The sequence below is a fragment of the Bos taurus genome, chromosome 2 (assembly GCF_002263795.3).
Source record: "Bos taurus isolate L1 Dominette 01449 registration number 42190680 breed Hereford chromosome 2, ARS-UCD2.0, whole genome shotgun sequence".
NCBI lineage: Eukaryota > Metazoa > Chordata > Mammalia > Artiodactyla > Bovidae > Bos > Bos taurus.
This window is the reverse complement of record NC_037329.1, coordinates 126,012,448-126,039,169: the sequence shown is the minus strand read 5'-3', so window position 1 is coordinate 126,039,169 and position 26,722 is coordinate 126,012,448. Positions and strand designations below refer to the sequence as shown.

Genomic DNA, 26,722 nt, shown 5'->3' with positions numbered 1-26,722 from the left:
AGTGAGCTCCTGATAGAAAATAATAAATAATAGATGTAGCTATTATTAACATTCTTCTTGCTATCATCCACTCCCTATCAACAACTTGACAACAAATATTTACTGAATGTCTGCTCTCTGCAAAATATTGTGCTAAGAGTCACAGAAACATCAACCATACTTCTCTATCAATATTTCTAAGATCCTCTGATATTGCCAGCATAGAACAGGGTTTAAAATGGGGGTTCTGGACTCAAATAAGCTGGGTCTTAATTCCAACTAGCTATATGATTCATGACAGTATTGCTTAATTCACTGATAAGTACTTATCTCCCATGGTAAATGTTCAATAAATGTTAGCTATTATTCATTTGAATTGACCCAGTGGTTTAGCCTGCAGCTTGGGAGCTATACATAGGTGATCTCAAAGCTTTCTCCCAGTCTCGAAGTTTATAATTTTTTATTTAAATTATTTATTTATTTTTATATTATCTTGGTCACACCATCCAGCATGCAGGATCTTAGCTCCCCAACCAGGGACTGAACCCATGCCCCTTGCATTGGAAGCACAGAGTCATAACCACTGGAAGTCCCCTATACTTTTTCTTTAATTTAATTTTATTTAACTTTACAATATTGTATTGGTTTTGCCATATATCAAAGTGAATCTGCCACAGGTATACATGTGTTCCCCATCTTGATACTTTTTTAAATTTGGTGAAACATCTATCTGTAAGAGAGAGATCAGGAGGAATGATCCACAACATTTTTAGGATAAAGGCATTGCACAAAGCTGAATTGACAAGGGTAGGCTTTAACGCCTCCAAATGGGGAGAAATCGCACTTAGGGAGCTCACAGACTAATTCAGCTCTTGATATGAGCAGAAGCAGGACAAAACAAGCAACTCATGGAGTAATAAACACGGGGCAAACACTCTAAATGCTAAATACCTATATATAGTTCTTCCTGAGGACAAATGCTGCCTGGTTCTCACTGGAGGGACAGGTACTATTCAAAAGTTCAGACTCTCAGATTGGTTCCTTATCATCCATGTGACCCTGGGCAAATTGCTTTTAACTTTTTTATGCCTCAGTTTCCTCTACTGCAAAACAGATACAGTAATAGTACCATCTAAGGAATAGCATCTTCCTTAGTAGCTCAGTTGGTAAAGAATATCCTGCAATGTAGGAGACTGAGGTTCTATCCCTGGGTGAGGAAGATCCCCTGGAGAAGGAAATGGCAACCCACTCCAGTACTCTTGTCTGAGGAATTCCATGGACAGGGGACGTGGTGGGCCACAGTCCATGGGATCCCAAAGAGTTGGACACAACTGTGAGACTAACTTTCACTTTTCAAGGAACTGTACTCAGTACAGTGCTGACATAGTAAGCAAATGCTCAGCAAAAGCACATTATTGTTATTGTCTGATAGAGGGCACCCTATGGGTGAGCGATAAGTTTCCATTCTTGGAAGATGACCTTGTCTTCTTTTTCTGACTGGAGGCTCCTCGTGGGTGGGGCCCAGTCTCTACCTTCAGAAGTTAGGCAAAATGACTCCCTTGTGACCTTGGGAACTTCTTTAGAGAGGAAGTGACTCCTCCATCAGACTTGGGACTCCACAAGGCTGGAACCGCCTCTCAGAGGTGGGAACAGCAGTACTTGCACCGATCTCGGATGCATCTTGTCTCTTCCAACAGACTGAGGGTTTCCAAGAGTGTGTGTATGGCTGGCTCCCCTCCAGGCCACCCAGTGTAGGCTGATTACCTTTTATCCTCCTCCTTCAGGCGGGGAGACAACGGTGAGGAATGTGCCGCTGCAGCAGCCTCCAAGAATAGGATGGAGTGAGCTGAGACTTGGCTCTAGGGGAGGACCTGGGGCCCCAGCCTTGAGGGGTCCCGCAATTAAGGGGCTCTGAGGAAGTCTTGAGAAGGCTCTTGAGAGACTGTGTCGGCCTCTGGGGGCAGTGGGTGAGGGGAGTGTCCCAAAAGTGACAGCAGGGAGCATTTTACGTGGATATAGGATAGAAGGCGCGTCCGGGTAACTAATGGCAACTGGGCGGGGTAAGCCCGCGCTGCGGGAGCTCTTCGACGGAGAAAAACTACGACTCCCAGGATGCCTCAGGGCCTAGCCCAGCTTTTCCGCCCGCCCACTGGCTGCCGGTCTGGCGAGCGGCGAAGCGGATTGGCCGCGGCTGTGCGGGGCTCCCCCACTAGCAGGTTAGTGGGCGCCGCCGGCAGCAGACGTTGACCGGGCGCGGGGAGTGGAGGGTGTTGGAGGGGGCCCTGATCGCCATTCTGGAAACTGCCGGGCGCTGTCTCCGTAGCGTAGCCGCTGGCTGTGAGGCGCGGGGCGGGGGCGGAGACTGCGTGGCGCAGGCGCGGTGCTGGGCTTCTCCTGGGTCCCCAGACAGCTGGAGGAGATAAACAGAGCAGGAGGAGGGAGGGGAGTGCGTGTGTGAGAGCGCGCGAGGGAGTGTGAGTGTGTGTGTGAGCGCGGGTGTGAGGCGGTGCGCAGGGGCGGGCGGAGGCGCTGTCCGGCCCCGGCCAGGCGCCGGGCGGGGAGCATGGGAAGGGGCTAGAGCAGCCCGGGCCCCCCAGCCCCCTCCCCGGGATCCGCGCCCCCCCTCCGGGGAGAGGGGCCGGGCCCCCCGGACGGACATGGGCTCCTGAAGTTGCGCCGCCACCGGTCCTAGGAAGAGGCCTGACAGGTACGGGTAGCCGCCGCCCCCTGCTCTTCGCGGGCGCCCAGGCGAGGACCGGCTCCGGCAGCCTTGGGCGCACGGGCCGCCTCTGCTCTGGGCCGGCCCCAGCCCTGCCGGCCCGGGGGCCTGAGCCCGTCCGCCTCGGGGAGGGGGGCCCGGGGTGTCCCAAGAAGGGGCAGGCCTCGCCGGGGCGGAGGGCAGAGTGGGCCGGGGTCGAGGTGGGGACGGAGGGCTGGCTGGGAAGTGGTGGGGAAGGCTCTGGGAGTTCGGGGAGCCTCAGCAGAGGGAGAGGTGGAAGTCGTCCCATCACGGGACTTTCTTGCGGAGTTTTTGTTTGACATCTGATATGGCCCGGGTCTCAGGAAGAAGGGGGCAGGTGGAAGTGCCGAGAGGGCTACGTTGACCTGACCTCCTGCTCTCTCTTAGTTTCTCTCTCTCTCTCTCTCTCTCTGTCCGTCCCCGTGTCCAGTCCAGGCTTCTGGCAGCCGCAGATGCCTTCAGTGGCCCATCCTGGCACCAAACTGAACTCTGCCGAGGTGTTTCCACCAGGCGACTGTAGCGCCCGTACAAAAGGGCCTTTACTTGGGAACTGGCTATTCAGTACCCACTTCAAAGGGCAAATAGGAAGTGTGGAGTAAGAGAGAGACTGCGACCCAGCAGGTTCCAATTCTCGTTGCTGAAAGCTGCAGAGACGCCCCCTTGCCAGTCAGGTTGAATTTGCCCAGTGCCCTCTGTCTCTCCTCTGCAGGTGTGCTACCGGGGTCTCTAGAAAAGAGATATCGGGGACTTACGACTCATGTCTAACAACCTAATTTGACTATTTCGCCCAAAGGCCTTTTTTTCTATGACTTTCTTTAACTGGTAGAGCAACTTAAAGTTTTCTTCTCAAGTTAGTGAGTTTAAAAGCCTGGTAGGGTGGCTGTAGCTTCCCCATTCTTTCTAAAGATGGGTAGGTGATCAGGGCCAAGTGGCAGTTAAGTCACCACTTTTAATAAAGCCTGAAACAGTTTTGAGAAGACTATTCTGAGGTCACCTCCTGACTCAAAGGCATTATGAAATCCCCACCTAGGGCACAGGTATGCCCAGTGGCCTCACTAAACTTTTCTGTATCTTGCAGTCCTTCTTGACTGGCTAGTCTTTGTTCCTAAGTTGAAGGAACTACTTAAGGCTATTTTGGTTTGAATTCTGGTTTCTTCTTTGTAATTCTTCTGTTTTTAAAGAGGTTGTTGGCTGTTGAGTATAGTACTAACTAGATTCCTCTCTCACATGCCAAGGAGTAACTAGAAGGGCTTCCTTGGGCCGAGTCTAAAGACTGACAATGAATTTCTTCCTTGCAAGCTGTTGTGTTTCATTAGTAGGTGGAAAAACAACCTTTTCTGCCGTAGTTTGTCATCACACTGCTTCAGTTCTGGAGTCCAGCGATCCTTCCCTCTTTTAATCTGCTTGGGGGCACTTGTGTTCAAGTCACATCCCTGTTTGTAGAAGCAGTGCTTTGGATCAACTTTGAGGAATAACTGAACAGCAATTCATATTTGTGCCTGGGACTCCTTCCCTTGGGGTCACTGAAGGAAAGAGAATATGTGTAATGCTTGTGGTGATGATCTCATTGACGATTTGCCAGTTTTGAGTTTTAAAGTAGTCAAACAGCTTTCCTAGCTGGCAAGAACTCATGAGACATCCTGTAAAGGATATTTTCACACACCTGGGCTTAGAATCTGGCAGATTACAACTGAAGAAGCCCCCTGCTAAACATCTGTAGCTCTGGAGAGGCTACAGATCCCTCTCCAGATCATCCCAGCATGGAATGATCCAGAACTGTGACTTTAATTATTCTTTAATTATTTTTCTTCTCTCTTTTTTGAATTAAGGAATATAGCCTGTATGTGCAGTCCTGGGTCTCAGAGAGGGAGTCATAGACAACACGTAGTGTGGTGATACTTACCTTTTCTTTTGGGCGACTGGTTTAATGATCCATTCTGTTTCCTTTCTTCTTTCATTGTCACCTTTCCAGATTCTCCACCACATCTTTGGGCTGCCAAACCCATATAACTCTTGGGCTGTGCTTTCTTCTCAGCTGTATAATAAGAAAGCTCTTCAAAAACCCAAGCCTCGATAGTTCCCATCAGAAACCAGTCCCTTGTGTTACATTTAATTCTGGCTCATTTACTGTGAGGGATATTTGCTAATTGGAATACATCCTAAAAAGTGACTGACATTTATTGAAGGCCTGGTATATGTCAGACTCTATGCTCAGTAGTGTTTTTACTTTATCTAATTTAACCTTCATGACTACCCAGTGAGGCGAAAATCATTTTTCCTAATATACGTATGAAGATACTGGTTCAGAGAGGTAAAATAACTTGCTTAAGGCCGCACAACTAGTAAGTGAAAGGATCAGAACTCAGACCCAGGTCTGTCTCCTCGGGAATCGTGACACTTGATCAGGAGCTGAAGGGACCAGAGCTAAGAGCCTGGGGGACATATACTTGAAGAACTGTCCTTGGAAAGGGACCTGGACTTTTCTCTGTGTGATTCTGGAATGCAGCATTAGGATCAGAGGATGAAAATCCCAAGAGGGTAGATGTTGGCGTGACAGGAGAGAATTTGGCTTTCTAAAAACAAAATGGGCTGCCTTGTGAAGGAGTGAGTTAGCCATCATTGGAAGTATTCAAGCAGAGGCTTTGCCACTTTTTATCAAAGATATGGTAGAGGAGTTCATACTTATGTAGTTAATTGGACAAGTTTTTTGTTTTTTTTTTTTAGTAAACTGTTAATATGTGAAAATTATATATAATTCCTATTGTTTTGATCCGTAAATAACTAATATGTATTGAATATTTTGTGTCTGGTACTTGCTGGACACTTTTCTTCCAAGATTTCATTTAGTCCTAGTGATAAGTATTATCACTATTCCCACTCTACAGATGAGGAAGCTGAGGATCCAGAAAGTTGACAGATATGCTGGAGGTTACACAGGGAGTAATAGTAGGGCTGATACTTGATCCTGCGTGTGCACCTTCTTAGATGCGTGTCCTGGAGTAAATCAAATGTTCTCTCTGAGCTATGCTTTTCTGATCTGTGAAATGACCACCTACTCTACAGTGGGTTTGTGAGGACTCACTGATGTAATATTTGCTTTTCATTAGATCTCGTCTATGGCCCATCAAGGGCCTGGGTTTGGGGGTGAAGGGACTTTGGTTTCTTCAGGGTGAATTCAGGCCTGCCAGAAACCCTGAGAGTAGTTCTGGGGTTCATTCTTGGTGCTATTAGTAATAGCTGCTGACTCCACAAAGGGCTTTGTGGCATTAGTGACTAATACCCTAAAAACTTGAGGCCTGAATAAGAGGAGGATTCAGCCAACAGGTTGGGGTATAGGAGGCAGTGTTGGAGGCTGTGTGGAATGGAAATTCTCACCCTGTTGTAGAGTCCGCTTCAGGGATCAGTGCTGCATCTTTATATTTAATGTCTTCTTTTAGAATGAACAAGGTCATAACTGCTAGAGCTGTGACAGAGCTGGATGCAAAGAATAATAACCCTTAATCCTCCCTGTAGCCATCTGGGGAGGTATTAACCCCATTTTCTTGGGGAAGGGGGCAGAGGAGGATCTGTCCTTGCCCAGGTAGCTATCTACAGGTTCTTTGGAGGCAGTGTTAGGATCAGGACCTTGGTAAAATTATGTCCTTGTTCATAACCTCCAGATTTTATTTTCGGAAAGCATAAAACTGTGCTTATTCGTGAACCTTTTAGAGAGCCTTTCTCAGAATGGGAGTCAGGCGTTTCTGGTCAGGGAGCTTCATCAGTTGAGGCCTAAGTGTTTGGGTGCCAGTGGCTCTTCCGGTTCCCTCTTGAGCTAGACATCTGGATGTAACACAACTGCAGTTGAATCAAAAAGGAAACATTTCCAAATTGATTGACTTAGTTTTCCTTGACCTTTCTACTAGGAGTGAAATTAGAGGGTGAAACTTAAGGGCTTCCCTCTGAGAGGTACGTTGAGTTGTGGCAGGATTTGGGGTGATCCAAGTTAAAGGTGAAATGCAAGACCAGATGCTCTTGAATTCAATGAGAAAGGATAATGTTATCAGAATACTCTCCCATTTCTGTTTCTGTTCCCTTCCACTACCTTAAGATAATTGTGGCCCTATGACACTGCAGATAAATTAGTATGGTCACTGAAAAGCAAAGTTCTGAGAACAGGAAAATCTTTTACAAAACTTCAGATGGCAATAGAGAACTCTACAGACAGAGAAGACATCAAGGTGAGTTTTCATCCAGAGCTCCCAGAGTGGAGCATTTCTTAAATGGCCTTTCACAGAGAATGCTTCAGTCAGCCCCATACGGAATCATTTAAGCCAGGAGCCTCAAAGATGGCAAAGAACTTTTCCAATGGTGCTTGGCTGATGGGCTTGTCCTGCCATCCACACCTTTCTCAGATGTTCTTGTGCCAACTTAGTCCATGACCCTGAAATGCAAGCTTTAAGTTTGTGTTTGAGACCAGCAAAGTCAAGGTGATTTTGATGCCTTAGCCTAACCCTAAGAAATAAGAGACAGAGTTTCTTTTGGCAAAGAGTGCTTGGATGTGGTCTAAATAAAGATAGTAGGAATTCTTTTTTAGTGGTCAACAGCCTGGGTTCTGGAGATAAACTATCTAGTTTGACTCTTCATTTAATTACTGTAACTTTGGGAAGTTAACTTCTCCATGCCTCAGTCCTTCATCAATAAAGTGAGAATAATAGTAGTACCTGTCTCAGGGCTGTTATGAGGAGGGGTCTGTCAGACAGTACTTGTAAACTGCTTAGAATGTCCAATAAATACTATTTGCTAGGCTCAGTATCAGGCATTTCCTCCCATTCCTCATCACTCTGTGAAGGTGGGCTTTATAATCCCTGTTTTATAGATTAGGAAACTGAGGTTTAGAAATAACTTTCACAGAGAAAGTAGGTGGTAGAACTGGAATTTGAACCTGAGGTCTGTTGGACTCTGCAGCCAACTTTATTTTATTATTTTAGTTCAAATTACCTTTATGCATTGGAAGTGCATTTTTTTCCCCCATAGGATTGCTCCAGTAGGAAAACCATTGCAAACAGAGAGGAAACTTGCATATATCTTTTGCGTAATTCAGGATGTTGACAGGGAGGTCAGTCAGTTGTCACTCAGCCGGGGGCACTTCCCTGTAGTGGGAGGCAGCAAGTCCAGAGGAAAGAGAATACAGATGATGTGGATTCAGTCTCCACTCTACTGCTTCCTAGCAGTGTGTCCTGGGATAATGGTATTGGAACGAATTTTGCAGTGCATCTCAGTCTACCTCTTGTTTTACAGATGGGTAAGTAGGCTGAGGGAATGAAATGCCATACTCAGAGTCACGCCGCCAGTTAGAGGCAGGTCTTGGCTTGGAGCACAAGACCCTAATCCCAGTTCCGTGCCTCTCCCTCAGTACCGCGTAGCAGTGGGCTTCAGTTCCCTCTTGTTAAAAGGGGATCGTAGGAACTTTCCAGCATCTTCTCAAGGTTATTGTGAAGTTCAAATAAAAGCATGAACAGAAGCATTGTGATAGGTATGAAACACTGTTTGTATGCAAGGCAGTCATGTTGTTGTTCATTCAGCAAGTTTTAATATATTGGTACCTGCTAAGCCCACATCACTCCTTGGGAGACCCAGGAGGGGTCAGCAGATGAATCAGATAGATAGAGTTGGCCCTCGGGATGTTTTCAGTCTTAAGAAAAAGAAGCCACATAAATAACTGCTATTCAAGTTAGGAGACAAATGAAGGAAAGGGTGAGAACTAAATTTTCTTAAATTGTGATGTTGAGGTAGAGAACCGAAGAAAGGGTTTGGGGACTTTTCCTCCTTTATAGCTGAGATATAATTTACTTACCATAAAACCCATGCTTTTAATGTGTGCAGTTCTTCACTTTTTGATATAGTCACAGTTCTATAACCATCTAATTCTGGAACATTTTCGTCACCCCCCCCCCAAAGAAAACCATACCATTTAGCTATCACTGCCCACCCCCAATCACCCCATCTTCTCTCTCAACCCTAGACAACCACTAATCTACTTTCTGTCTCTAGCTTTTTCTATTCTTGAGATTTCACATAAATGAATTCACACAATATGTGGCATTTTGGGACTGGCTTCTTTCCCTTAGCATAATGTCTTCAAGTTTTCATCCATGTTACAGTGTGAATCAATACTTCATTCCTTTTTATGACCAAATAACATTCCGTTGTATGAATAAGCCACATTTTGTTTATCCATTCATCAGTTGATGGACATTTTGGTTGTTTCTGTCTTTAGCTATTGTGAATAATGTTACTATATGCATTCTTATACGAGTTTTGTATAGAATTTCTTTGTTTTCAACAAAGTCACTTTTTTCCTCCTGATCTTGTATTTCAAAGCTAGTAGAGGTGATAAAGACATCCTGTTCTCTATGCCCCACCATACCACGCACAATGGAATCCTCAATGTCAGCTTTGTCTCTCTGGTAGGGAAGGAAATGTGGAAGAAATGTTGTAACCATGCCACTGAGCATAGATAACAGGAGTTATCCGGTCTTAGAATTTAGGTTTGGCTACCATATATTCCCTCATAGCTCAGTTGGTAAAGAATCTGCCTGCAATGCAGGAGAGCCTGGTTCGATTCCTGGGTAGGGAAGATCCTCTGGAGAAGGGGTAGGCTACACACTCCAGTATTCTTGGGCTTCCCTTGTGGCTCAGCTGGTAAAGAATCTTCCTGCAATGTGGGAGACCTGGGTTTGATCCCTGGCTTGGGAAGATCCCCTGGAAAAGGGAACAGCTACCCACTCCAGTATTCTAGCCTGAAGAATGTCCATGGGGTCACAGAGTCGGACACAGCTGAGCGACTTTCACTTCACTACTACTGCTGTTGCTAAGTCACTTGAGTCGTGTCCAACTAAGCCTTCAATTAACAATCTATTAAGCCCCTACTATGATCCAGGTATGTATTTTGCACTTTTATACATACTTTATCATTTATTCCTCACAATGCTCCATTGAAGGAGGTTAGCATCCTTCTTTTACACGTGAGCAAATTGAAACTCAGAAAGATTAAGTAACTTGCCCAACCAGAGGCTGAAATTCAGGCCCAGGTGCCTACGTACTTTAAGTCTGCTCCTCTTTCTGCTACATTAACCAGAGCCCAAACAAGGACTGTGGCACACCTAAAATGGGCGGTTCCTCGTGTTTGCATATTGCCATTTAATCCTTGGTTCCAGATGAGTAATCTTCTCCAGGTGTACTTTGTTCTAGGTTTGTTAACCTTAAGCTGTTATATTACTGGTACCCTTTGCATTATGACCCTGGAGAAGGAAATGGTAGCCCACTCCAGCATTCTTGCCTGGAGAATCCCATGGACAGAGGAGCCTGGTGGGCTACAGTCAGTCGGGTTGCACAGAGTCCAACATGACTGAGTGACTAACACTTGCATTGTGAAGTATGACTTGAAGTCCTCCAAACTGAATTTTATTAGCTTCCTTTAACTGTAACAGATATAGGCCCATTGAAGAAAGTTTCCCAGTAGCCTAAGTTAGAAGTCTGTGGAAGTGATGGTGTTAAGTTCTAGGTGTTTTAGAGCTCCAGGAACAGAATACCCTTTGGAAGATACAACATCTACATAGCAGCTCATGTTTTCTTTATAACATTAAGTCATATGTTTTCCTCTGTGCCTTAGGTGTTTCTGTATTTCTCATATTCCTGATTCACAAAAACTGGCTTCCTTCTTCCTCTTTTCCATTGAATATCAGCTGGAGTTTGCCTGTAGTATCTTAAATTACAAGTAAATACCATTCCTAAACCTTTGTATTCTAGCTGGAGAACGTTTTCTTGAACTTTCATATTCTGCTAGCAAATTAGCCCTCAATGTTATGAGAGCTTTAAGTGTGAAAATCAGAGTTTATTTATTAACTGTGCTATCCTTAGGATGAAGAAGATACATTAAAAGTTTCTTGTTGTCTGGGAGTTCCCTGGTGGTTAGGACTCAGCCCTTTCACTGTGATGGCCTCAGTTCAGTCTCTGGTTGGGAAGCTAAGTTCCCACAAGCCGTGTGGTGCAGCCCCCAAAAAAGTTGCTTGTCAACTGTTAAACTCTTCATTCTTCATTAGTGATTTCCCAGGAGTCTGCCTAGCTCTACTGTTATATGTTTAGATGTGTGAATAAATGAGTATAAATAAGATTTAATTTATTATTCCATGTTGTTCCTTCTGAATTTACTGTCCTAGCTATTCATTTTGATCATCTGACTAAGTTAAAGTCAGCCTTCTTCAGTCTCTCCTTGGAGCTCCGATTATGGCCTGGGTGCCTTTGATGCTCCAGTAACTATGCCTACATTGTGTGCTCTTAGTCTGTCACAGTCCCTGGCAAAGTAGACACTGAATTTGTTACTTTATGGGTTCTTGAAGTCACTTAGTTTGGTCTTTTTACCCCTCAACAGAACTGAATATTATGTAATTCGCATACTGCACCAGAGATAGAAATTCTCTTGAATTAAACACTTTTCTAGTGTTTAATCACACACACACACACACACACACACACATATGTAACCTCCTTTTGCCAATTTCAATATTTCATTCATATCATTTCATGTCTATGAGTTCTTTACTCTGTAGAATTGACTATTTCTGAACCTTCCTTAAAATAATGCTTTTAAAATTTGACCATGATTGAATCTCACATTCATATAACTTTTATTTACTGCTCTGATTATTTATGTATTTGAGAAGTATGAAACTAGTTATGCCCTCTGTACATTTGAGTATATTTCTCTCCTGAGGTGAGCCTTTTAAATGATCTCTACTTAGAAGTGTTTCCAGTTATGCTTGTCTGCCTCTTAAAGTTTGTGAAGAGGCACTGTTTCCTTAAGAGAGGAGAGGGTGGGCTGTGTTACAAAATGAGCTATTTGCCAGTGTGCTATCATTTCTTCTTAGGATGGGAATGGAACTGTTTACCAAAATACCACCTGAGCAGTAGTTGTGTTAAATTTGACATTTTGGGTCTTAAACCTCTGCCTACCAGTCTGATACTGTTTTAAATCCCAGTTTCCATTTTACCATTTACCTGAATAGCAGTGATTTTTGCTTGCCTGGTTTCTCTGCTTTTACTCTTCTTATTCCTTTTAGTATTTCCAAACCACACACCAATATTAGCTAGAGTTCCTTGTGGCTTGTGGGATTTTAGTTCCCCCACCAGGGACTGAATGCATGCCCTTGGCAGTGAAAAACACAGAGTCCTAACTGCTGGACCACCAGGAAGTTCCCTAAATCCCTTGCCTTTGATTCTTTGCATCTTATCATAGGTACTGTATCTTTTCACCTTCACTATTCCCTCATGACTAGCACAGTGCTGGGTGCTTGGTAAAAATTCAGTTTATGTTTTAAGAAAATTAGTGAATGAATAATGACAATTTATTTGGCTCTTTTGGGGATTCCCTGATAGTTCAGTTGGTAAAGAATCTGCCTGCAATGCAGGAGACCCCGGTTCTATTCCTGGACCGGGAAGATCCGCTGGCTGCTGCTAAGTCGCTTCAGTCGTGTCCGACTCTGTGCGACTCCATAGACGGCAGCCCACCAGGCTCGGCTGTCCCTGGGATTCTCCAGGCAAGAACACTGGAGTGGGTTGCCATTGCCTTCTTCATTGTGTGAAAGTGAAAAGTGAAAGTGAAGTCGCCCAGTCGTGTCTGACTCTTAGCGACCTCATGGACTGCAGCCTACCAGGCTCCTCCATCCATGGGATTTTCTAGGCAAGAGTACTGGAGTGGCTTGCCATTGCCTTCTCCAAAGATCTGCTGGAGAAGGGATAAACTACCCACTTCAGTATTCTTGGGCTTCCTTTGTGGCTCAGCTGGTAGAGAATCTGCCTGCAATGCAGGAGACCTGGGTTTGATCCCTGGGTTGGGAAGATCCCCTGGAGAAGGGAAAGACTTCCTACTCCAGTATTCTGGTCTGGAGAATTCCATGGACTGCATAGTCCATGGGGTCGCAAAGAGTTGGGCACGACTGAGCGACTTTCACTTGGGGATTCTTGTGGTGATCATTACTCTAGGAAATTGCATACTGGAGCAGTTTATTTATGTATACATAGTGGTTAAGAGCGTACGTACAGTTTTGGGTTTGGGTCCCTGCTGTGTCTCCAGTTTATCAGCTATGTGACGTTGTGGGAATTGTTTCATACCTATGACTGTCTCCTCGTGTGTACAGTGAAGATAAAACCAGCACTACCATACAAGCTTTTGAGCTGATCTTAGCACTGGTTGTCTCCCTTCTCAGAATTGTATCCCCCTAGATCTTTGTGACTTCTTGCCATTCACATTTCAGCTTAAATGTCATTTTCTCAGAGAACTCCTCTGTATCAGACTGGATTTGTAGTTGTCAGCAACAGAAACCAATTCTAGATGATTCCTAAAAGGATATTAAGGAAACTCAACAAAATATCAAGGAAGGCCACAAAGCCAGACTTGAAGAATGGGCTGGAACAAGGGAAATTAGCTAGCAGCCAGGACCCACAGCCAAAATTATTCACAGAACCAGTCCGTGAGGTCACTGCTGCCACTTACGTAGCTTACCCCACCAGCTGACTGGACCCTAATGGCAACTGTAGCACCCCTTCCTGCCAGCATGGACTCTCCATGGTCCTCTGATTCTTTGACAGCATATCTCAATTAAGGTCTGGGGCTCATGTGTCTGTTGACATAGCCTGGGCCATATGCACGCACACTAGGTATAGGAGAGCCTCAGAAAGAGAATCTTGTCTCCACCATTCTCACTTCATAGTGAGAGGGCTCTCTACTTCCCACCAGACTCATGAGATGGGAAATTCCCAAAATGCAGGAAGGAAGTTCACATGCTGAGCAGCCAGACAAACTCCAAAATGCACTATATCTTTTTTAACCTCAAGTCTAAAAGTAGCTCATCAGTCACTCTCTGATCAGCTTGTTTTATTTTCATCATAGCACTTTTCACTACTGGATATAGTCTTATTTTATTTGTATTATTATTTGTTATCTATCCCCTCTTGCTAGAATATAGGTACCCTGAGAATAAGGAATTTATCTGTCTGTTCACTGCTATGTCTCCTAGGTCTGGAATAGTACCTGGCATATAGTAGAAGCTTCTTGTGCTTACTTGTTGAGTGAATAAATGAATGGGTGAATAAATATAAAGCACTTAGCATAATTCTTGGCACATAGTAAGTACATAATATTTGGCAACTTAGTATTTCTTAGCAGATACAAGTATTTATGTTCCTTTCAAAATAAAATTAGGGAAAGGGCTTTATACTTACATTATTTTTTTTGACCTTCCCAGTAACCTTCTAAGGAAAAGGGTGTTGGGAGGAAAAAGTGAGCCTTCTTCTGGTGAAGCGTGCATGGCCCCGTCACTGTTTGCTGCAATGCTTCCTGTGCCTGTGAGTCACGGGAATGAGTGCCTACTTAGAGAGATTAAGAGACTTGACCAAGGCCACATGGCTGGTCTTACTTTATATCAGATATACTCACTGACTTTGGTGTTTTCCATTGTGATAAGCCCCATCTCATATTCATGGTGATTGTGGGGGCAATTACTGTTAATGTTTTGGCTTTGACTGTTATAACCCAAATCAGAGTCATAAACACAATTGCAGGCCAGTGCTTAATTGATGTCAGTTTGTTCAAATTTATAATTTTAATTTGATAGCCAAGGGCCCCTGGAAAAGCCATCACAGAATTGTAGTTCTTACGATGGCATCCCTGGATGTTCTTGGTGCTTGTAGGTCTTGTGATCCTAGGTAGTGCCCATGACTTCCATATATCCCTAGTAATGCTCACTGAGATGCAGTGCTGGTTGGCTTCCACATTCTAAGGGAAGGTTTTTGCCCTTTTAAGAGCTTGTAATCCCAAAATAGATCATGGAGACATAAGCCCCAAAGAATTCAAGCCGAATGGGAGCATCTAATCAGGCAGCAAGTTTTGTTTTGTTTTTTTGTCCTACTGTGTGCCTAGCACTAAAGGGAAAAAAGCAATCTCCAATAACATAGTGTTTGTAAATGGAGTCTCCTTTTGTGGTTAAATGTCAAAAGGAAGGGAAGGAGTCTGCTCACAGCTCAGGTGAGGAATGTTTGGTTTTAGGAGGGTATACAAGGGATCTGCAGGAGGCCAGCAGGAGGAAAGCCTGGGCCAGGAGATCCAGAAGTGGCTTCAGGGGGTCCTGCTGACTCAGGAGGGTTAGCAGAGAGGCCTGATGGGTCCCCAAGGCATTGTCATAGGGCCATCATGGAGAAGAAAGACCGGACCTCCTGTGTGACTCCAGAGGTAGAAACAGGACCAAAAAGTGGGCATAACAACAGGCAGAACTTTATTTTAAAATTTTGTGGGTTTATTTTCTCTAGCTGTTTTTTTTTTCTGATTGTAAAATTAATGTGGTTATATAGAAAAAAATTGAAAACATCAAAAAGTAGAAGGAAAAATTCAGTCATACTATTTATTATCTAAAGATGGCAATTGTTATTTTTTATATTTCCTTTTTTAAACATAGCTGTGATGATAGTGTTTATTGCAAAAGAAAATACAGGCAATCTGATATAAGCATTTTTCTTTCACAAGTAGCCTTTCTAATGCTGCATTATATCATATGGCTATCCGTTATTTAGCTGTTCCTCTATCATTGGAAACTTGGGTGGCTTTATTTATTTATTTTGCTCTTCCAAAGTCTGTGATGAGTGTGCTTCAGTTTGGAACTTTTTTATTTCTCATATTTTGTGCTTTCTTAATGATAAATTATCAGAAACGGTTTCTCTGTCAGAGTTGTATAACAAAGAAATAGTTTGCTTCAAGAGGTTCTGAGTATGAAAATCTACCTATCAGGATACTGAAGAAGGTTTTCTTAAAGTTGGACATGGTCACCATTACATTTCCTTTCCACTCTTTGACTCTGTGAATCTGTCAGACAGTTGAATGTTCTGTCTGTGTTACTGATTTTGTTTGGGGGAGAGCCAAGCTGAAGGTCAAGGATTTTGAAGCATAATTAAAAGTTACAGACTGGTGGCCACAGATGCATACTGAGCAAGTAAAACTTGACATCTTTCTCGCTGTATGCCTTGTTCTTCCTTTCAGGATGTGTTTCCATCTTCCTTCATACTCAGTCACACACACACATGCACACACACACACACACCCATTTTCTGGAGAAGCATACATGGCTCCTTCAGTGTTTGTTCCAGTGTTTCCTGTGGCTGTGAATCACTGTTTCTCCCCTGCCCCCTTGACCCTCCAGAGGTTCTTCAACACTATGGAGCAGGGCCAGCGCACCATGTCGTAAATCACAGGAGATAGCCAGTTTACTGGGTGGGCTGGTGGGGTATTTTAGGGGTGGAATCAGGGCTCCAAAGCCACCTTTCCCCATCCCTCAAGGTTTGATGATTTTTCTTCCCCCAGGTAATTAAATGTGTGTCTTGTGGACCTGGGCTTGGCTGGAATGCTCAAGGGTCCTGAAGATCCTTCTATAGCGTCCTTCTGTTGAACCCATTAAGAGAAGATGGCAAAAGTCAACATAACTAGAGACCTCATCCGTAGGCAGATAAAGGTAAGCAACCCAGGCCCATGATCCAGAACATGAGGTCCTTTTTTCCCCACAGGTTTCTTTTATAGCTGAATAAACTGAGGACTAGAGTCTCTGACTTGCCCGAAGTCGTACAACTAATTTAATCAGTGACAGACCCAGGACTGGAGCCGAGGTCTCTTGACTCTGATCTTCTTTTACCCAAGAACGTGGGATGCATGGGGATTCCTCTGTCCAAGCATGTGTACCTGGGCTCCTGAGATTGGTGGAGTCTGGGGAGGGAGGGGAGCACGAGTGTGGACATCTCTGAGGGTGGGGGTACAGCAGATGTAAGGAGAGCTTCTTCATGTTGCTCTGGCTGCTCAGCTGAAGCTGGGAGAGTCCTAATCCCACTTTAGCTTAAGCTCGCTCTTCTCTTCTTCGAGAGTCTCCTGTACCAAAGCCTGCACCTCTTCTCTGCGGTTTGTACATGGAAGACTCTCTAGTACTGTGAGATGAATAGATGACTGGGCATTCACACTCATTTAGCTATGTAGCCCAGACTTTGTCAGGGAGGCCCTCAGCAAAGGAACACGGGTGTAATGGAGGAGATTCAACCAAGACAAGTTGTGCTTCTGAAATAAGAACCCCAGGCTGGGGTCAGGAGCTTATAATCTCACTGCCCTAATTAACTACCTGTATGACTTTAGTCATTTCACCTCCTTGTGCTGCGGTTTTCAACTGTTAAACGATAATAATGTCTGTCTGCCTGCAGGCTAATCTTGAGGATGAAATCTAAAAGACCCTGAGAAAGTTCTTTGTAAAGGTTTGGTGACAAAAATCTTTAAAAACTTAAGTGGCCTGCAGCATCAGGTGTGGTTGCCATCTAGAAGGACCAAGCACAGCCTCCCCATAAGCCATGCACTTGGTGCGCGTCAGTCTGTGTGTCACGTGTTCTGCTCTGCATCGTTTTGCAGCTTTGTTCACTTGTAGGGGCATTTTCTTGGTTTGATTTCATTAGACTGGGTGGCCCTCAAGGGCCAGGACTAATTCCTAGAGGCACAGAGTCACATAATTGAAGGACTGTGCAAGTTATTTTTCTCCTTTGTATATATCCCGGAATATGTGTCCTGAAGATGATGCCCACCTTCTTTAACCTAAATATGGAAACATTCTATTTGTTGTTTCAGGTTTGTTTGTTTTTTTGAACCTAACAATTAGGACTTAGTGCTTAATTACATACTCTCTTCTATTCTCTAATCCCTGCTGAAGTATAGTGTAAGCTCCTGCAGGCCAGTTTCTTGTTCTCTTTTTCTAGCTCTAGCCCAGCACATTGCTGTATATGTAATAGGAACGTAGTAAATCATGTTACATTTCAATCAGTTGAACCCATGAGTTTGTTTCTGTCTGCAGGAGCGGGGAGCCCTGAGCTTTGAGCGGCGCTACCATGTCACTGATCCCTTTATCAGACGGCTGGGCCTGGAAGCAGAGCTGCAGGTAAGAGCTCCAGTTTGCACCCTAGATGCAGATGATTGGTTCTCCACTCTCTGCCTGCCGAGAATCTTCTTGGCACTGTTCAAGGCATAAACAGTTTTTCTCTGTAGGTCATACCTGAAGGTTACCTCTCGTTTATAGCAGCTTTATTAGGCACAGAAATCTGAATCAAGGTTAGTGATTGACACGGTCACACAGGAGTTGTTTTTTGTCATACTATTTCCTTGGTGCTTGGAAAAAGACTATTGAATTTCTTTCATACTGCTGTTTTTACTATTGGCTTGGACAGTTAAGATTCTTACCTTTGTATATGAATTTAGAATTTACAAAGTGTTTTCTCTCGCTCACACACGCACACACACATGTTTTCTCATTTTATCTTCAGAGAAATGCTGTGGGAGGTAGATAGGAAATAGATACATATTTTTTTGAAAAAGCGATTTAGAAAAACTCAGCACCTTGTCCAGTGTTGTGTTGTCCTGTCCAGTCCATGGAGAGTCAGGTCTAGAGTCCAGAAGTTGAGCTTTTTCGTTGTGTCAGACATAAAAACAGTCCATAATATTAGTTTCATTCCCTTTTCTTCCACAAGATCATGTTCTGAATCCAGCTTTTAGCTGTCCTGTCCAACTTAGTGTCATTCTTGGTTCCTTCACATTAGTGTTTATAAGTGATTGTGTTGATCTTAGAAAAAGATTAGAAAGGAAATTATTGAATACTAACAGTGTTATCTGGAGGTAATGAAATTATAGATGATTGTTATTGTTTTCTTTTCATTATAAACTTTTATCCCTTATAAAATATGACTACATTAATAGTAATATGGAAAAGAGAACTAGAAATTACATCTTATTCCCACCTCCCTAATATAGTTACTATTAGCATTTTATATACTTTGTTTTATCTCTTGCATATTTTCACATAATCGTAATCACACTTTGATTTGATATTTTTTTCTATAATAATCCTTCTCTCTGTATTACCAAGTAGTCCTCACAGCTTTCACTGAAAATTTTTTTCTGATTATAGAAGTGGTAAATATCATAGTAGAAAATATGGAATTGACAGAAATATATAGAGAAGAAAACAAAAATCACTTTTAATTCTTCCATCCAGAGATAAACATTGTTGCTGTTTGGAATATTACTTTTGTGTATTATGAAGCAGAATGCTCATTAAGAGATGGGCATTAGAGTTGGATAAATTTAGTTTCAAGATCTATCTTCTCTCCAGCTGTATGTACAAGTTACCCCTCATTTCCTGATCTATGAAAAAGAACAATAGCTGAGAACTGTGGTGATGATTAAATGAGGTGATTTTGTAAAGTGATTAATACAATACCTGGATCATAGTAAGGTAGTTCAGTAAATAACAATTATTATTATTAAGTCTTCCAGTTTTTTTAATGCTTATATAAATTTTTTTTTACTTAATTGGTCTTATACTATTTACACAGTTTGTTACACTCTTTTATACTTTTATTTCCCCATATCCCATGGACGGAAGACCCTGGTGGGCTAAAGTCCACAGGGTTGCAGAGTCAGACACGACTGGAGCGACTTAGCACACAACGCACATATCTCTAAAAAGCCTCTGAACACATGAGTTTGTAAATGCATTGTACTATTTGTCCTTTGTTTCTTTCCGTGTTTCCTTTAGAATATAAAGTGCATCTGTTTAGTGCAGTTGGGCGTGGTGCATGGAAAGTTTTACCTCCGAGGAGACATTTGGTAATGTCCAGAAACAATTTTGGCTGTGAAAACTAGAAGAGCTCTACGGGCATATAGTGAATAGAGTGTAGGGATGCTGCTAAACATCCTACAATCAGAGTACAAAAAGAACGTGCAGCAGAGGATTATGCAGCGCCCAGTGCCAATAATGCCAAGGCTGAGAAACCCCACTCAGGAGGCGGGAGATGCTGAGTAGACAGTTCCCACTAGCTGGCTGGGCTTCTCCTTTTAACTGTGCCTCCACCCAACCTGTATTGTCTCTACTATCTCTTCCTGGTTTGATAACTTTGTCCACAATAGACTTGGAAACTTCAAGAACACAAAACAGGATTCTATGATTCCCAAAGATTTGGCACTCAAATACAAAAATATGTTAAGGTGGATGAATTGTTTGAATTTACACCTGGATGAAGGCAGCCTTGTTGGGGACCTGTAGCAGCAGTGCACAATATGAAGGAATGCACACAGGTTTAGATGGTAAAGCAAACATCCCAGCTTTGCACTTGTGAGGCTTAGAGAAGTCAGAGCAGATGGAAAGAACACTGGGAGAAAAAATAGGCTTATGAGAGAATCAGGGGGTTGGACCTGTAAAGTTGGGAAGCCTTTTGGATAGCTTTGTGGAGATGTCAGGTAGGCAGTTGATGGTGCTAACTGGGGGAGAGCTATGGACCATAGGGAGAAATTCAGAGACTTCAGCATCCATTTAGGCTTAAAGAATAAGCCTAAATCTCTCTAACTCTTAAGAGATACTCCAGCTGTCAGAATTGATTACAACCTAAGGAGATTGAAAAGTTAACCACCAAAGAGAGTCCATGAAGTAGAACAGAAACAAAACCAGAAGAGTGTAAGGAGAGCATTTCAAGAAAGGAGTGGTCAGTTTTACTCAGTGCTTCGGAAAGTTTGAGTAAGTGGGGGCAAAACAATGACTGTGGCCTAAACTAAAGCAGTTTTATTGGAGTGGTGAGAATAGACACTAGACGGAAGGAGTAAGTTGGACATGAAGGAGTGCAGAAGCAAGTAATGGTAGTGGTTTTGCCACTTAAGTCCTGTCCAGCTCTTACGACCCCATGGACTGTAGTTTGCCAAGCTCCTCTGTCCATGGGATTCTCCAGGCAAGAATTCTGGAGTGGATTACCATTTCCTTCTCCAGGGAATCTTCCCAACCCAGGAATCAAACCCAGGTCTCCTACATTGCAGGCAGATTCTTTACCGACTGAGCTACAAAGGAAGCCCGTAGCAAGTAGACAACTCTGTATTTTAAAAAAAATTTTTTAGGAAATTCTCTCATAGTCCCATGGTTAAGACTCGGTGCTTTCACTGCAGTGGGCCTGGGTTCATCCTCTCGTTGAGGAGCTAAGATCCCACAACTGCACAAAATTTTAAAGAGGGTGATTAAATTTTACTTATCTGTTTATTTAGTTATTACAAACTTTTCCCCTAGATGAAAGGAAAGATAGGATGTAAGCAGTAAAAAGGGTAAACAGTGGCAGGAAGGGGGACCCCTTCCAGGGCCGGAAAGTGGGCTCTTGTCTAACACTCAGAAACGAATTGTCCGAGGAGACACACACGCTGACAAAGCAAGAGACTTCATTGGGAAGGGGCACCCGGGCAGAGAACAGCAGGGTCAAGGAACCCAAGAGAGCTGCTCTGCCCCGTGGCTTACAGTCTCAGGTTTTATGGTGATAGGATTAGTTCCTGGGCTGTCCCTGGCCAGTCATTCTGACCCAGGGTCCTTCCCGCTGGCACACTCATCACTCAGCCAGGATGAATTCCATGAGAAGGGTTTTTAGAACTTGATGGGACATGCGGCCTGGTGCCCCCTCTCTCCTGACTTTTCCCAAACCCTTCCAGCTGGTGGTACCTTGTTAGTTCCATTTTGTTCACCAGGACCTCCTGTTGTAAGAAAACTCTTGGTGCTGTGCCTGGCCGTGGTGGGAGGTTTTGATAAGTGGTGCCCCTAACAAAATTGTAAAAGATAACCTTCTCTTGTCTCTACACCTCCTCTTCACCGTTTTTTCTTAGCTCACTGCCGGGATAGCTGACTTTCACAGATGTGAATCTCTCTTGTCCTGCTCTCTTCTGTTTGACTTTAACCAGTGGGGAGTCTTTCAGGAGATTGGAGGAAGAAGACATCTGTTTTGTTTTCCCTTCATTTCCACCCTTCAAAGTCACTTTTGTTTTGTTTTTGTATTTGTTTTCCAGCTCTATTGAGCTGTGTAGACAATTCTTGAAGGACTTTGTTTACCAAATGGGACGGTAGATGGAGGGGCATATGGGATCAAAGGAGGGATTTGTAAGAATGGGAAGAAATACTAGAGCTTGTTTGTATGTTGATAAGAGAGAAAGGGATTGAGGATACAGGATTAGGACAGAATGACTGAAGGAGCAAAGTCCTAAGGAAGATTGGAGGGTTTAGGATTCAGAGTTGAAGCAGAGGGCTCAGCCTTTGATAAGTGCAAAGACATTTCTATCATTGTTACAAGGTCTGGTGGGTCTGGGGCCAAAAGAAGCATGAAAAGTAAAAGTGTTAGTCGCTCAGTCTTTTCCTACTCTTGGCGACCCCATGGAGAGTAGCCCCCCAGGGTCCTCTGTCCATTGAATTCTCCAGGCAAAAATCCTGGAGTGGGTCGCCAGGGGATCTTCCCGACCCAACGATCAAACCCAAATCTGCTGTGGCCCCTTGCCCGTGGATTGTTTACCCGCTGAGCCACCAGGGAAGCGTAGACTGGGATAAAAACCAGAACATCATTGTAATAGTCTGTACAGTAGCAGTTCTCAAAGTGTGGTGTGCAGACCCCTGGGATCCCCATGACCTCTTCAAGGGAATCCATGAGGTCAAAACTACTTTCATAGTAATACTAAGACATTGTTTGCAAAACTAAACTAATTCATTTAAAAGTTTGTGAAAAAGTGGTAATATTGTCATTTTAGTGTGAATCAAGGCAAGTAACATCAAATTCATTGAATCATTCACCCTATGCATTTGCAGTGACAAGCCAGTCTTACTTAAAATGCCCTTGATGTAAGTGCAATAAAACGTACTAATTTTAAATTTCAACTCATAAGTACAGATCTCTTTAGTATATGGGGTAGGAAGTACTGCTGCTGCATACTGAATTATGATGGTTGTCTTGAGGAAAAGCACTTGTTCAGTTGTTTTGAGTTGTAAGCTCAACTGGACATTTTTTTCATGGAACACCATCTGAAAGAATGGCTAGCAGACGAAAACTGTGGTTATTCAAATATGGATATTTGGCAGACATTTTCTTTAAAATGAATGAAGTAAACTGTCACTTCAAGAAGAACAACTGACAGTATTTGTTGCCAAGGATAAAATTTTAGCTTTAAAGAGAAAAAAAAAAAAGAATGTAGGAAAACTTGTGTTTGCCACCAAGAGCTTGATAGCTTCTCAATACTTAAAAAAAAAAAATTATTCAGCTCTGCCAGCTCTTAGCTGAGGTATGCGGCATCTTAGTTGTGGCGTGTTGCATCTAGCTTCCTGACCAGAGATAAAACCTGGGCCCCCGGCATTGGGAGTGCAGAGTCATAACCACTGGACCACCGGGAAAGTCCCTTCTTAATACTTCTTAAAAGACTTTTTGATGAGATCTGTGGTGATTTTAACAAATGTCAGCAATATTTTATTGTATAATAAATGTTAGCATTTGAAGATCTTCAAATTCAATAAGTCGCTATTTTCCAAACAGTCATACATGTACAGAAGTCATACGTGTGTAAAAGACCCAGGCATAATGTAAAATCAACCAGCACTTTTTAATGTAGCAGGTTACCAACAGCTCATTTATGTGGATTCAGATTCCACATTGTAACATTAAGAAACCATTATTTGTCCAGTTGTTGTGTAGTATCAAAGAAGGATACCTACAGTGATCTGAAAAGGCCATTAAAATACTGCTCCTTATTCCAACTACTTATCTTTATGAGGCTGGATTTTCTTCATATACTTCAACTGAAATAGCATCTTGCACCAAAGTAAATACAAAAGTAGATATGAGCACCCAGACATGAGAATCCATTAAGCTGGACATTAAAGAGTTTTGCAAAATGTAAAGCACTACTGCCGTTCTTCCCATTACATTCTTTTGCCTTGGAAAATATAGTTACTTTTTATTTAAAATGTGTTAACTTATCATTTATTACTATTTTAAGTGAAATTAATAACTTTATTTTCATTAAAGTTATAATTAATAATGTTAAGTTTAAATGAAGTTAATATTTCAGTTTTAATTTCTAATATGGTAAATATTGATAACCTATATCAATAGGTCTTGAGACTAAAAAGTTTGTAAACCAGTTGTCTATAAAGACACGAAGCCGAGTGACTGGATTGTGTCACTGGTGAGAAAAAAGAAAGAAGACAGATAAAGGCCCAGGACCAAGAACAAGGCATTTTCGGCATCTAGAGATTATCTTTCTTCTCTTTCTCTACCCACAGGAGACAGAAAGAATAGCATAGTGGTGGAAGAACATGATATCTTGGAAGTCAAGGAGGAAAAATATTCAGCTGTACTGATTCTTACAATCCTGATCTCAAAAGTCTATCCTATTTCCCTCTTTCCTAGTTTGAGGTTGAAAAGGATAACGTTTTTTGATACTCTCACCCCCCACTATAGTAATAAAAATGCTATTATAAGCCATATGACCTTGGATAAGCCCTTTAACTTCTAGGGCTCATTTCCTCATCTGTATAATCTGTATAATCTGACAAACATCCTGTTTGTCTCCTGGGTTTAAGAGAAGGAATAGTTAATTTGTGTATGTAAAGTATTTAGCCGGAGAAGGCAATGGCACCGCACTCCTTGCCTGGAAAATCCCATGGATGGAGGAGCCTGGTAGGCTGCAGTCCATGGGGTCGCCAAGAGTTGGACATGACTGAGCAACTTCACTTTCACTTTTCACTTTCCTGCATTGGAGAAGGAAATGGCAACCCACTCCAGTGTTCTTGCCTGGAGAATCCCAGGGACGGCAGAGCCTGGTGGGCTGCTGTCTATGGGGTCGCACAGAGTCAGACACGACCAAAGTGACTTAGCAGTGACTTAGCAGAAAGTATTTAGCATGGCACTTAGTGTATTGTAAAATTCATCGTATATAGTACTCAAATATTAGCTGCTATTATTATTGTTATTTATAGAAAGTTCTTAAAGTTTCCTAAGATGCTGATTTGATGGCATCTAACTTTTAAAAACGCTTTCTGGTCATTTTCTTCCCTTGTTTTGTTTCCCATCCATTATCACATTTGTGTGTTGGTCGCTCAGTTGTGTCCAACTCTTTGCCAACCCCATGGACTGTAGCCCACCAGGCTCCTCTGTCCATGGAATTCTCCAGGCCATAATACTGGAGTGGGTAGCCTTTCCCTTCTCCAGGGGCTCTTCCCAACCCAGGAATTGAACCCGGGTCTCCTGCATTGCAGGCAAATTCTTTACCATCTAAACCACCACAGAATCCCTTATCACATATGGACCCCATTTCATTTAGCCAGAGTTGGTTTGGGGCATTAAGAAGAGGTGATATTATAAGGGTTGGGGGTGGAATAAAAGAGGTAAAATCAACAGTAAAAGCTCCTGCCTTTTGTGGTTATTGATTATAATGCTTTCCATACTGTCTGGGGGAATTTTTTCTCCTGGATTTGCTAATTTACTATTTTGTATACTTTTTGAAAAAGCAAAAGGAAATTCCAAGAGAACTTTTAGGATATAGTGCTGAACATTTAGTAGAGGTTCACTAAAAGCCTATTGGTTTGATTGACTTTTAAATTTTTCTATTTTAGAGCTAGCTTAAAAGTTTAAAAAGGTCATCTCCTTTCCACTGTTTTTCTCAGCCACCAAATGCACTCTCCTGGAATCAACTAGCATACTCAATTTCAATATCCTTCCAGATAAATTTTATTCATTTTTATGTAGATTCTCACCTTTTCTCACAAATGTTAGCCTAACGTATTTACTACTTTGTATCTTACTTTTGAATTTAAAAATATACTTTCTTGATTTTACCATATCAGTACATAAAGATGTCTCTAATATCTAAATTTTTCATGGCTTCAGAGTATTGTGTTGTATGAGTGTAGTATAAATTATTTAAATTGTCCCTGTTGTTGAAGATGTAGATTACTTACAATCTTTTGTATGGACAGTGTTATTCCTTGCAACATCATTTGGCATATGTGGGTGTTTATCTTTAGAATAAATACCTACAAATAGAATTAGCAGGCCAGAGAGTGTATCTACCTGTAATTTTGATAAATATTAACAAAATTGCCTTTCATGGAATATGCACAGTTTATCAATTTATACTCAAAGCGTCAATTTACACTCTTATCACACTTCTTCACTCTTAAACATAGTATTCAATAAACAATTGTTCTCTCAATCTCAACCTCTTCTCCCCCATGTAGCCATCATTCTGAGAAATTTCACATACAAGTGAAATACAATGGGCCAGAGAGTTGGCTTCCTAAGAGAAATGTAGTCTAGGCTGATACCTGAAATATGGATGGAAGGAGCTAACTAGATTTGGGGGAGATAGGAAGAGACTGAGCAACTTCACTTTCATGCATTGGAGAAGGAAATGGCAACCCACTCCAGTGTTCTTGGCTAGAGAATCCCAGGGACGGGGTAGCCTAGTGGGCTGCCGTCTATGGGGTCGCAAAGAGTCAGACACAACTGAAGCAACTTAGCATCAGCAGCAGCAGGAAGAGAAAAGTTCTAGACTGACAGAACAGCATTTGAGTGATACAAAAGAGAGTAGAGGGTACTTGGTTCATGAGAACAGATAGTTACAGATACAAATTGAAAAAGGATATAGATAAGGTTGGTGAGATGAGTGTGAGTGGATGATGTTTCATAATGAAGGGTGTTGTAAGCTGTATTGAAGATTGTTGATTTTATCCTCAGAGCAGTGGAGAGCTATAGAGTGGTCCGTATCATGTAAGCAACATGATCAGAGTTAAGGTTGTTTTTGTTTTTTAATTAAAATTGCCTTCAAAATGAAGATTGCTGACATTTAAACTGTGAACAAATAGACCACTTAAGAGACAGTGGTAGTGATTCAGGAAGAAGTAATTGGTTACTTGAACCTAGATAATGGTAGTTTGGGTGGAGAGAAGTCAGTGAATTTGAAAGACATGTAAGAGGTAGAATTAGTAGAATTCTTGATGATTAAATGTGAAAAGTTAGGAAAAGAGAGGAGTCAAGGATGAAGTTAAATTTCTTTTAGCAGAGTAAATGATAGTATCATTCACAGAGTTAAAGAGCACTGGAGAAGAAATAATTTTG

The 26,722-nt window shown here is 42.6% G+C and overlaps 1 protein-coding gene across 8 annotated transcripts in view; it reads left to right on the top strand.

The window, feature by feature from the left end:
* Positions 1-2,107: 2,107 nt before the first annotated feature.
* Positions 2,108-26,722, top strand: part of WDTC1 (WD and tetratricopeptide repeats 1) — a 67,227-nt gene continuing 42,612 nt past the window's right edge. For 4 of the 8 annotated variants that reach the window (XM_024978608.2, XM_059877379.1, XM_059877380.1 and 1 more), the window contains exons 1-3: positions 2,362-2,686; positions 16,107-16,254; positions 17,623-17,706. In XM_024978608.2, coding sequence (XP_024834376.1) covers positions 16,207-16,254; positions 17,623-17,706 — 132 coding nt within the window. In that variant the 5' untranslated portion in view covers positions 2,362-2,686; positions 16,107-16,206. Of the gene's footprint in view, positions 2,196-2,361; positions 2,687-6,063; positions 6,937-16,106; positions 16,255-17,622; positions 17,707-26,722 lie in introns of those variants that run through there. The other 4 variants (XM_024978597.2, XM_059877376.1, NM_001205398.2 and 1 more) reach the window with 3 other exon arrangements.